The sequence below is a fragment of the Sorex fumeus genome, unplaced genomic scaffold (genome assembly GCF_029834395.1).
Source record: "Sorex fumeus unplaced genomic scaffold, SorFum_2.1 ptg000002l, whole genome shotgun sequence".
Classification (NCBI taxonomy): Eukaryota; Metazoa; Chordata; class Mammalia; order Eulipotyphla; family Soricidae; genus Sorex; species Sorex fumeus.
The window spans coordinates 937,201-947,988 of NW_026606059.1; the positions used below are offsets into that span (position 1 = coordinate 937,201).

Here is a 10,788-nt window from a genome sequence, read left to right on the forward strand (position 1 = left end):
GCTGGGGGCAGGTCACCTGCCTGCAAGGTGAGGCTGTAAGCACTTTTTAAAATCTCAGAGCTAGGACGAAGGAGACATTACTGGTGCCTGCTCGAGGCAATCGACAAACAACAGGACGATCGATCATGATTGTGATCGTGATCGCATTTTTAGAGTTAAAGGAAAAAACGAGGTCAAGCAATACCTTCTTCCATGGATTTTGTAAAGTTATACATCAGTGATGTTAACCCCTTCAGACATCCTGCCACAAGAGGGAGTTTGGGCTCTCTGACCTTGGACGTCATCTACAAGGCAAGTTTTAGAAGATATTACAAGAGATAGAAACAAACCATACAGACAAATCAAGGGAAGCACAGGATTATAAAATTCGGCCTACCTGGGACTTAAGTTCACCCAGAAAAGCCCGGAACAGACTTTCTGAATTATTTACCATCTCAGTAGGATGAACTTCACCTAACACTCCTAGAAGTTCGTATATTTTTTCTAAAACTGAAAAATAAATTTTAGATAAGTATAAAAACTTACATTTGAATAAATGAATAAAAGCATGCATTAAAGAAATGACAGGATGTTTACTTCAAAAACAGGGTCAGGTGTTTGTACATTGCAGCACTCTTTACAATAGCCAGAATCTGGAAAAAACCTGAGTGCCCGAGCACAGATGACTGGTTAAAGAAACTTTGGTACATTGACACAATGGAGTACTATGTAGCTGTCAGAAGAGAGGAAGTGATGAAATTTACATAAAAGTGGTACTACATGGAAAGTATCACTGTTAAGCGAAATGACTCAGAAAGAGAGGGATAGACATAGAAAGATTGCATTCATCTGGGGAACACAAAGTAACAAAATAGGAGACTAACACCCAAGCTTAGTACCAGGAATTTTGCTCCATGGCTTGGAGGCCAGCCACACATGCTAGGGGAAAAGGCAGCTCAGATAGAGAAGGGAGCACCAAATAAAGGGTGTTGGGAGGATCCTCCCAGGATGGGAGAAGCACGCTGAAAGTAGACTATAGACCAAACATGATTGCCACTCAATGCCTCTCTTACAAACCACAGGACCCAAAAGGAGAGGGAGAACAGAGGGGAATGCCTTGCCACAGAGGCAGGGTGGGATGGGGGGGAATGGGGGGTGGGAGGGATACTGGGATCCGTGGTGGTGGGAAATGGGCACTGGTGGAGGGATGGGTGTTTGATCACTGTATAATTGAAGCCCAAGCACAAAATTTTATAAGTCTATAACTGTACCTCATGGTGTCTCACTAATAAAAATTTTAAAAATAAAATAAAATAAAATAAATGGGATAGCTTTTAAAAAAAAAAAAACAGGCTCAGAGTAGATGTGTTCAGTGGTACCTTACATGTCTCACATGTATGAGACCCTGAGTTTGATCTCCATTATAAGAAAAATAAGTGTATAATAATAAAATAATATACACATACAAGGCATGCCATGTACCTACTTTCACATACTGGAAACTTTACTGGTTTTAGCGATTTATGAAAAACAAAACTACAAAACACGTGTTGTGGATTTTCTATTTAAAGAAATGACTGGACAAAGTTTAAAAAAATTTTTTTTTTCTTTTGGTGTCATTGCCAATAGTCATCAAGGAATACTCCAAGCTCAGTGCTTGGGGGTTGCTCAAGGGTACTTGGGCACCATGCAGTGCCAGGGACAGAACCCTGGGTTCCCACATGCAAAGCACTCCAGTGGGCGGAGCTATAGCCCAGGCCCACAGGTTAGACTTCTTTTACAAGCAGAAGTCTTTCCACACTGTTTTAGTCTATTTCATTTTGGTTTGTTTTTAGCAAAAAGGATTCATCTGTAAAAGATATAAATGCGTTGACAGACAAAAAAACCTAATTTTCCTACTTAACCAATTTTTACTGTTAATTTGCTGAAATAAAGTAACATTTAAAATGAATCTTACCTGTATCTGGTACTTTTGTCTTTGATGCAAGTTCACCATAGAATTTGTTAAATAATTCTCCGACTCGAAATTCTTCCATGACTCTAGAACTTCTCAAAGTCTGAAGTAACTAAAGAACACAAATTAGAATTGTCTGAAAAAGGAAATAATGCTGGGAGTGATAGCACAGGGGATAGGGCTCTGGCCTTGTTTGCAGCCAACCTGGGTTCAATCCCCTGTATCCCATACGGTCCCCAAGCACCACCAAGAGTACCTCCTGAGTACAAAGCCAGGAGTAACCTGAGCATCACTGGGTTTGACCCCCAAAATCAAAAATGAAATAAGACCGAGAACAGATGACTGGTTAAAGAAATTTTGGTACATCTACACAATGGAGTACTATGTAGCTGTTAGAAAGGATGAAGTCATGAAATTTACATGCAAGTGGCACTACATGGAAAGTATCATGTTAAGCGAAATGAGTCAGAAAGAGAGGGATAGACATAGAAAGACTGCATTCATCTGGGGAACATAAAGTAACAAAATAGGAGACTAACACCCAAGAGTGGCCGAGATAAGTACCAGGAATTTTACTCCATGGCTTGGAAGCCAACCATACATGGTACGGGAAAAGGGAGCTCAGACAGAGAAAGGAGCGCCAAATAAAGGGTGTTGGGAAGATCTGCCCAGGATGGGAGAAGCATGCTGAAAGTAGACTCTAGACCAAACATGATTGCCACTCAACACCTCTTCTGCAAACCACAGCACCCAAAAGGAGAGAGAGACCAAAGGGGAATGCCCTGCCACAGAGGCAGGGTGGGATGGGGGGTGGGAGGGATACTGGGATCCATGGTGGTGGGAAATGGGCACTGGTGGAGGGATGGGTATTTGATCATTGTATAATTGAAACCCAAGCACAAAAATTTGTAAGTCTACAACTCTATCTCATGGTGTTTCACTAATAAAAATTAAAAAAAAAAAATAAGAAAATGAAAGAGCTAAATCTATCTCAGTGCATCCTTACAAGCAAAATTCCAGAAAACCCTGTCTCTAGGCATTTACCCCTGGCTGCTCCAGATTCTTATCTAGCCAGATTAGGGAAGCCTTAAGGAGGGTGGTAAAAGAATGCGGAACGCAGAGAGGAAGAGGGAGTCGACTACATTTTACCTTCCCAAGAAACCAGTCACTTGACTAGAGGAGTTCTCTTCAGTGCACTTAAGACAAAGTGACCATGAAGACCCGAAGGAATTCTAAGAGAGACGCAGGTGACAGCCCCCAATGCCACTTAAATACGACTGTTTTTGTTTGCCTTCTGGGTCACACGAGGTGGTGTTCGGGCAGTGCTCAGGGAAGCGCTCAGGCATTACTTCCCGCTCAGTTCTCAAGGCTGCATCCAGCAGTGCTCGGAAGACCATACAGTTGCTGGGGGTCAAGGCTGGGGCTGGTGGGCACGCAAAGCAAGCCACTCTCTCCCTCTCAGCTAGCTCCCTGGCCTGGAAATGCATCTAACCCCACTCCCATGGTAAGAGTTTGGGGAAAGATTGGGGCTGGAGCAATAGCACAGTGGGGAGGGCGTTTGCCTTGCACATGGCCAACCCGGGTTTGATTCCCAGAATCCCATAGGGTCCCCCGAGCACTGCCAGGAGTAATTCCTGAGTGCAGAGCCAAGAGTTACCCCTGTGCATCGCTGGGTATGACCCAAAAAGGGGAAAAAAAAAAAAACAGTTTAGGAAAAGAAGCAAATACCATGAGGAGATTTTTGACAGTTCTTAGTAGAATTAGGTTCTAAAAGCTAGGGTAACAAGAACCCCAGCTCCATTCTCACAAATCTAAGGGGGCTTTGAGGTTGGGGGGGGGGGTTGTTTTTTGTTTTGCTTTTTTTTTTTTTTTTGGCTTTTTGGGTCACAACTGGCAATGCACAGGAGTTACTCCTGGATGATGCACTCACGAATTACTCCTGGTGGAGCTCGGGGATGATATGGGATGCTGGGAATCGAACCCGGGTCGGCCGCATGCAAGGCAAACGCCCCACCCACTGTGCTATCTCTCCAGCTGTTTGTTTTTTGCTAACCAGAAGAGCCTGGAAGCAAATATAAAAGTACTGCTCGGTAATGGTTGGAAAATGTGCAGCTTTTCCATATATCCACGTGATTAAAAACCACCCTACTACATATCACACCCAAAACATAAAAACATAACACAAACAAACCTTCAATCTGCAATTGTTTTAAGTGGTTAAATCAAACATGTATGCTTAAAATGCAAAATTACCTTAATAAGAAGATCTAGGGCTGGAATCTTGCACTTAGCAGCTTTATCTTTTGTGTAAACACTGGTACAAGCATTCTAGGTTTAAAAGGAGACATACCAAAATCATGAACAAAATACACAACTAAGACTTCGCAATAGCTAAAACTATGTTTCTGAGAGAGAACCAACACCAATATCGTAGGCCATAATACAATCTAATGTTTAGCTATTGAAGGTCCACCCAAAAGGAGAGAGAGAGCGCAAAAGGGAAAGCCCTGCCACAGAGGCGGGCGGGGTGGGGGGAAGGTGGGAGGGATACTGGGGTCACTGGTGGTGGAGAATGGGCACTGGTGGACAGATGGGTGCTCGATCATTGTTTGACTGAAACGTAAGCATGAAAGTTTGTAAGTCTGTAACTGTATCTCACGATGATTCATTTAACGATAAAAAAATTAATAAAAAAAGAAAAAAGGAAAATTTATTACAGTATATAAGTGTCTAAACTAAAACTCACTGAAAACACTGAAGCAACATCAACAATACAAAAAACGTTAAGTACAAAGATAGCCCCATGTTGTCATGCCAGTATGGTGACAAGAAAGTTTCTCCTCCTACTACACGTCCCGTAGCACTTGCTGCCATGTATCAAGAAGACCAATTCTAATTGGTAATCAAACCAATTCAGGAAAGAACGTCAAGCAGTCTAGGGGAAAACAACACAACTGAATGAGCAGGAACTCTGGGTGAGTTTCTTCACTCCTAAGTCTCATTTTTAAACCAGAGAGAGTAAGAATATCCATCCCATAGAGTTTAGGTGAAATTAAAGAAGCGAGCAAAACAGTACATGAAAGAACTTTGTGAACAGAAGCAGTATACAAATGTCATTCCTTTTACTTACCGAGAAGAAGTACGAGCTCGAGCAAATTTATTTTTAAAGAGTCAAAATTCTTTTTTTTTTTTTTTGCTTTTTGGGTCACAGCCAGCGATGCTCAGGGGTTACTCCTGGCTCTGCACTCAGGAATTACTCCTGGCTGTGCTTGGGGGACCCTATGACCCTATGGGATGCCGGGGATCAAACTTGGGTCGGCCTTGGGCAAGGCAAATGCCCTAACCACTGTACTATCTCTCTGGCCCCAAAGAGCCAAAGTTCTTTCTTTCTTTTTTTTTTTTGAAATAAACAGATTTTATTTGGAGAGTGGAGAGGGAGAGAGTAAGAGTAACGTACTCAAGAGATAACACAGGCTTCTCCAAGGGCAGAGAGAGAGCCCCTACACACATCCTAGCATTAGACACGAAAGCATGAAAGGACACCTCTCAAGAGGGGAGACGCAGGCGACACAGATGCTCGGGCACCACATGGGCGCAAGCAGCACATGGGCTCAGGCAGCATATGCGCCAAGAGCCAAAATTCTTATTTGTCCATTTCTTGTATTTGAAGTGTCCGTCAATGACATCCTTGGCCTGCAGCTCTTTGCCTGAGTCCTTAGCCGCAACACAACTGCAACCAACCACTCGAGGCTCTTTCCCTGCCAAGTTTCCAGGGGGCCGGCCTACTCCCCCAGTTTCTCGCTGTCATCAGCCTTAACTACGTTCATCTGAAGTCCAGCACCAACCTGACGTCCACAGGCTCATCACAGCTGAACGCACGCACACAAAGATGGGTTTTGCGCTGGCCTCAGGCTCTGCCAGTCTCCCACATGGGACGTGCTAGGCCATGGTGAATGGCAGCACCTCGGGAGAGCAGGATTCATCCCCAATACACCCCAGCAGCAAGGCCTGCCTCCGCCGTGGCGGCAGATTATGGTGGGAATCATGGACGCACCAGAGCCGCAGCCTCTGCAGTGGCTGGGAAGAGTAACCGGTTCTTATGTCTACTGGCTCCAGAGGCTACTAGGAAACTACTAGCCAGAGCAGGAGGGAAAAGGCGGGGAGGCCCAAGAGAAGCTGCCTTTTCACAGTGCTGTCAAAGAAAACGCATGAACTCAAAGAAACAGGAATCGAAGAAATCCTGAAAACTTTCCGAAGGTACCATGAGATCTCACATTTCAAGAAACTGAATTAATAATGAGTTTTAATAAAAGCTCTTATCTATCCCATGTGCCAAAAATTATGATGTTTGTGATGATACGGCCTTAGGGCTGGAGCAATAGCACAGCATGTAGGGTGTTTGCCTTGCATGCCGCCATCGCGGGTTAAATTCCTCTGTCCCTCTCAGAGAGCCCAGCAAGCTACCGAGAGTATCCTGCCCACTCGGAAGAGCCTGGCAAGCTCCCCATGGCTATTCCATATGCCAAAAACAGTAACAACAAGTCTCACAATGGAGAAGTTACTTGTGTCCGTTCAAGCAAATCGATGAACAATAGGAGGACAGTGCTACAGTGCTACAGTTCACTTTATTTTTAATTTATTCCTACCACAATCTAGCAGAAATAAGCAAACTTCCCGAAAAGAAAACATACATCAAATACAAATCCAAAACTTATGGTACAATACATTTAAAAATATACTAGTAGGGCTGGAGAGAGAGCACAGCGGGTAGGGCGTTTGCCTTACACACAGTCGACCTGGGTTTGATTCCCAGCATCCCATATGGTCCCCCGAGCACCACCAGGAGTAATTTCTGAGTGCAGAGCCAGAAGTAACCCCTGAGCATCACCAGGTGTGACCCAAAAACCAAAAAAAAAAATACATATGTATATACATAGAGGCATATAATAAAGTACAATTTTGCCTTCTTACCTTAATATCGAGAGAATAAGGTGTGATCTTCTGGCCAATTTTTTCTACAAAAATACATAAAAACTTCAGGATTTCTTCTCTACAGTCACGAAACTATAAAAGAAACACACAAAGTAAACATGGACAAAAGTAACAATGACACAACAGGAAGGAATACACAAGAAAAATATTTTCTACTTACTTCCTCAATGTTAAGTGAATTCCGAACAAACACAATCAAACCGAACTCCTTGGAAAAAATTAAGGACGTCTGTAATGCTGGATAAAAATAAACAAATAAATAAGGCGTGCTCCAAACAGTCACCCTGAAGGGGCCCCATGCCTTCCAGGCCCCGCCTCAGAGGGGATGCATGCTTCTCAACTCAGTATTCCATGCGACGAAACACTGACCCCAGCTGCTGTGCCAAGGAACATTCTAGATCGGGTTTTCCCCAACTTACTGGTGGACAGCCCCCTTTCAGAAAAAAAAAATTATGGCTCAGGCCCCACTATCATTCCAACGAATCACAACGACACGACCATCCTGTTATTCGTCGATTGCCTTGAGCAGGCCCCAGTAACGTCTCCTTCATCCTAGCCCTGAGATTTTTAAGAAAGTGCCATATTCAAGGCTCTTTCAGGGTTAGGAGAATGAGACCCATCATTGTTACTGGTATTTGGCATACTGGGTACACCACGGGGAGTTTGCCAGACTCTACCACTATCATCCCAGCCCTGGCTTATCCCAGCTCCACACAGCAGATACTGCCCCTTTGGGGAACGCAGTTCCAGATGATGTTCCACAGGATGCAGTGATCCACCAAAGAGGTCTACACCCTAATTCCTGGCGACACAACTCGAAGTACCGTAACTCTACAGAACACAAAGAATTGAAGGCTGCAAAAGGCAAGTCGCTAACCAACTGGTATGAAGACAGACAGATCTTCCATGTTACCTGGTAGGCTAAATGGAACTCCAAAGACCCTTCGTTCAAAGCGGAGGGCTCAAAGGGCTGAGTGCAAGCAGGCTTTGCGTGCATTCCCCAACACAGCTCCTGGGCCCCTGACTGACAGTGTCTCCCCACCTCCAAAAGCAGAGACAAGGAGAGATGGGAGAGATTCCAAGCAGAGACGAGGAGAGATGGGAGAGATTTCAAGCACCGGGCCTTGCTCAACCAGCTCCTGGTTTGAAGATGAGGGCAAAGAGCCCTACTCAAAGAAACGTAAATTGCTTCTAGGTGAACCACAGCCAAGGAAAAGGAGACCTAAATTCTCCGACTGAGAACGGAATTTGGCTATCAACATGAAAGAATGCCCCCAGCCTTTAGAAAGTAGCCCCTAAGAGCACGCGGAATAATACAGAATAGTAGGCAGCATGTTTGCCTGGCATGTGGCATCCCGTCCCCTCCAAGCCCCCAGGAAGTGATGCCAGGAGTAGCCGCTGAGCACTGCAACAGCAACAAGAGAAAGTAGCGCCAGAGGGCCCGACAGTCGGGCAGGAAGGGCACTGGCAGACAGGCAGGCTGCTGACCTGCAGATGGGCTGGAGCCTGGGACCCCACATATTCCTCCCCAGGAGGGGTCCGTCCCTGAGCATTGGTGTCGACCCCAAATCAACACCTAAATGCTCGAGATAACACCTTGGCTTTAGTTAGTGAGACCCGTGTTTGAGTCTCTTTGGACCACACAACAGTAAGACCAGCAGGGAAGTGCTCTAAGCACTCAACTCAGGCAAGTTGTTGGAGAAACAGCTGAATACTCTGCTCCCCAGTCTTGTCTCAAAGCAAAGGGCACAGGTGATAGATAAGCAGGAGAGTAAACTTGGAACGACTTGACCCAGAAACTACTAAAGAACCAGAAAGGAACTCCTAATTCAGAGACTGAAACTTAGCAAGCCCTTTCCAAAAGCAAGCTTAAAAACGTCAAAATAAGTCGTGAAAGTACGCTTGAAAAAGCCTGCTTCCCGTTACTACGTCCTTCGGGATGGGCCGCGGAGCCTCTTGCCAAAGGGGTAATCATGATTTCAGCACTCCTCTTAGGGAGACCGAGCTGCCCAGCTTTGAGACAATGTGCCCATCATCAGGGACCACCCCCCACCCCCAAGAGGCTGCGTATTCGCGGGGTTTGTTAGCGACTGGGCGCGGCGCGCGGTGGCGCTCGGGGCTGGCTCCGGGCCCCTGGCGCAGGGTCGGGGACCCCTGGCGGGCGCCCGGGGCTGGACCCAGGCCGGAGATGGACCGTGCAAGCTGCGCCCTCCCCGCCGGACTGTCGCCCCAGCCCCCCTAGAGCACGTTTCTTGAGAGAGTTTGCAAGCAGCTGCAAGAGAGAGTTCGCCGCGGATCCGAAGGCGACGCCCGGTAAGCGCGCATCTGGCACGGAGAGGCGCGTCAGCAAGCGGCATCTCGGCCACGCAGCAGCGGGGCACGGGAGGGGCGAGTTAGCAAGTTGCATCTCGGCTCCGCGGCAGCGGGGCACGGGCGGGGCCAGCCGGCAAGGGGGGCAGGAGGCGGCGGCCTCGGGGCGCGGCCGCCGCTACCCACCCAGCAGCGCGGGCCCGCCGCTCAGCACGCACTCCTGGCCCACGGCGCGGGCCAGCTGCCAGGCGGCCACCGCGGACGCGGCGCGATCGGGGGCCGACAGGCACTCCTGCAGCTGCAGCAGCGAGGCGCGCGCGGACGCCGCCATGGCTCGGGATGCGGGGCGCGTGCGCGGCGGCCGCGGAAGGCCGGCTGGGGGCGGGCCCCGCGGGAGGGGCGGGGGCGTGGCCTGCCGCGGCGGGAGGGGCGGGGCGGCGGCGGCAGGTCCGCTGGGGGCGGGCCCTGGAGGCCGGGGGCGGGCCCTAGCGGCCGGGGGCGTGGCCTGCCGCAACAGGAGGCGCGGGGCGGAAGCGGCAGGTCCGGCAGGGGGCGGGCCCTGGAGGCCGGGGGCGTGGCCTGCCACAACAGGAGGCACGGGCCGGAAGCGGCAGCCCGGTTGGGGAGGGGCCTGGTGGCCGGAGGCGTGGCCTGCCGCGGCTGGAAGCGCTAGGAGGCGGCGGCGGCCGACCAGCTGAGGGCGGGCCCTGACGGCTAGGGGCGTGACCTGCCGCGGCAGGAAGCGCAAGGCGTGGCAAGCCCGGCTGGAAGCGAGCCCCGGAGGCCGGGGGCGTGGGCTGCCGCGGCGGGAAGCGCGGGGCTGCGGGGCACGTGCGCGGCGGAAGTCCGGGCTAGGGGCGGGACCCGGCGGCCGGGGGCGTGGCCTGCCGCGGCGGGAGCGCAGCGCGGCGCGCCTTCCCGATTGAGCCGTGGCGTTCCAGGCTGCGTCTGGGAGGGAACGCTGGGGCGGCTCGTGAGTCTGGGGTCGGGTCTAGCCCCCCGGACTGCACTGGGGCCCCGGGACCGGCCCCGCTACGGGGCAGCGCCGCAGGATGAGCCCCCCCAACCAGCACACTGAGTCTGGGCGCCCGAAGCGGCGCGAAGACGCACTCCCGGTGACAGCGACTGGGCCGAGGGTCTTGGGCCCCCGCCCAGTCTAGGCCCTCCCGAGCCGCGCACGCCCCGCCCCGCCCCGCCCCTGAGATTTCCCGCGAAAACGGCCCCTTCACCGGCTCCGGAACCGCCTCAGCAGCGCCTCTGCCGTCCGGGCCGCAGCTCCGCCGGGAGCCGCGGCGCCTTCCGGGGCGGGGCCAGGCGAGGGCGCGGCTCTCATTGGCCGCTCGCCGCCCCGGACGCCGCTCTCATTGGCCGCTCGCCGCCGAGGGCGTGGCGCGCGGGAAGTGGCGGCAAACCGCGGAGGCGGGACGGGCCCCGAGCGCGCCATCACTGCCCGGAGCGTTCGCGGGAGTCGGGGCCGGGAGCCGAGCGCGGACGGGGACCCCCGGGCGAGGGCGGCGGCACCTGACCTCTCGGGCCACGGGCGACGGAGCGGC

At 50.6% G+C, this 10,788-nt stretch overlaps 1 protein-coding gene across 1 annotated transcript in view; it reads right to left on the bottom strand.

Annotated features, from left to right (window-relative positions):
- PRKDC (protein kinase, DNA-activated, catalytic subunit) overlaps window positions 1-9,566 on the bottom strand; it is a 147,459-nt gene extending 137,893 nt beyond the window's left edge. Inside the window, exons 1-7 of the mRNA XM_056112417.1 lie at window positions 9,422-9,566; window positions 7,086-7,162; window positions 6,905-6,997; window positions 4,187-4,261; window positions 1,937-2,045; window positions 377-489; window positions 185-284 (exon numbers count right to left, since the gene is read on the bottom strand). Coding sequence (XP_055968392.1) covers window positions 185-284; window positions 377-489; window positions 1,937-2,045; window positions 4,187-4,261; window positions 6,905-6,997; window positions 7,086-7,162; window positions 9,422-9,566 — 712 coding nt within the window. The remainder of the gene's footprint in view (window positions 1-184; window positions 285-376; window positions 490-1,936; window positions 2,046-4,186; window positions 4,262-6,904; window positions 6,998-7,085; window positions 7,163-9,421) is intronic.
- Window positions 9,567-10,788: the final 1,222 nt, after the last annotated feature.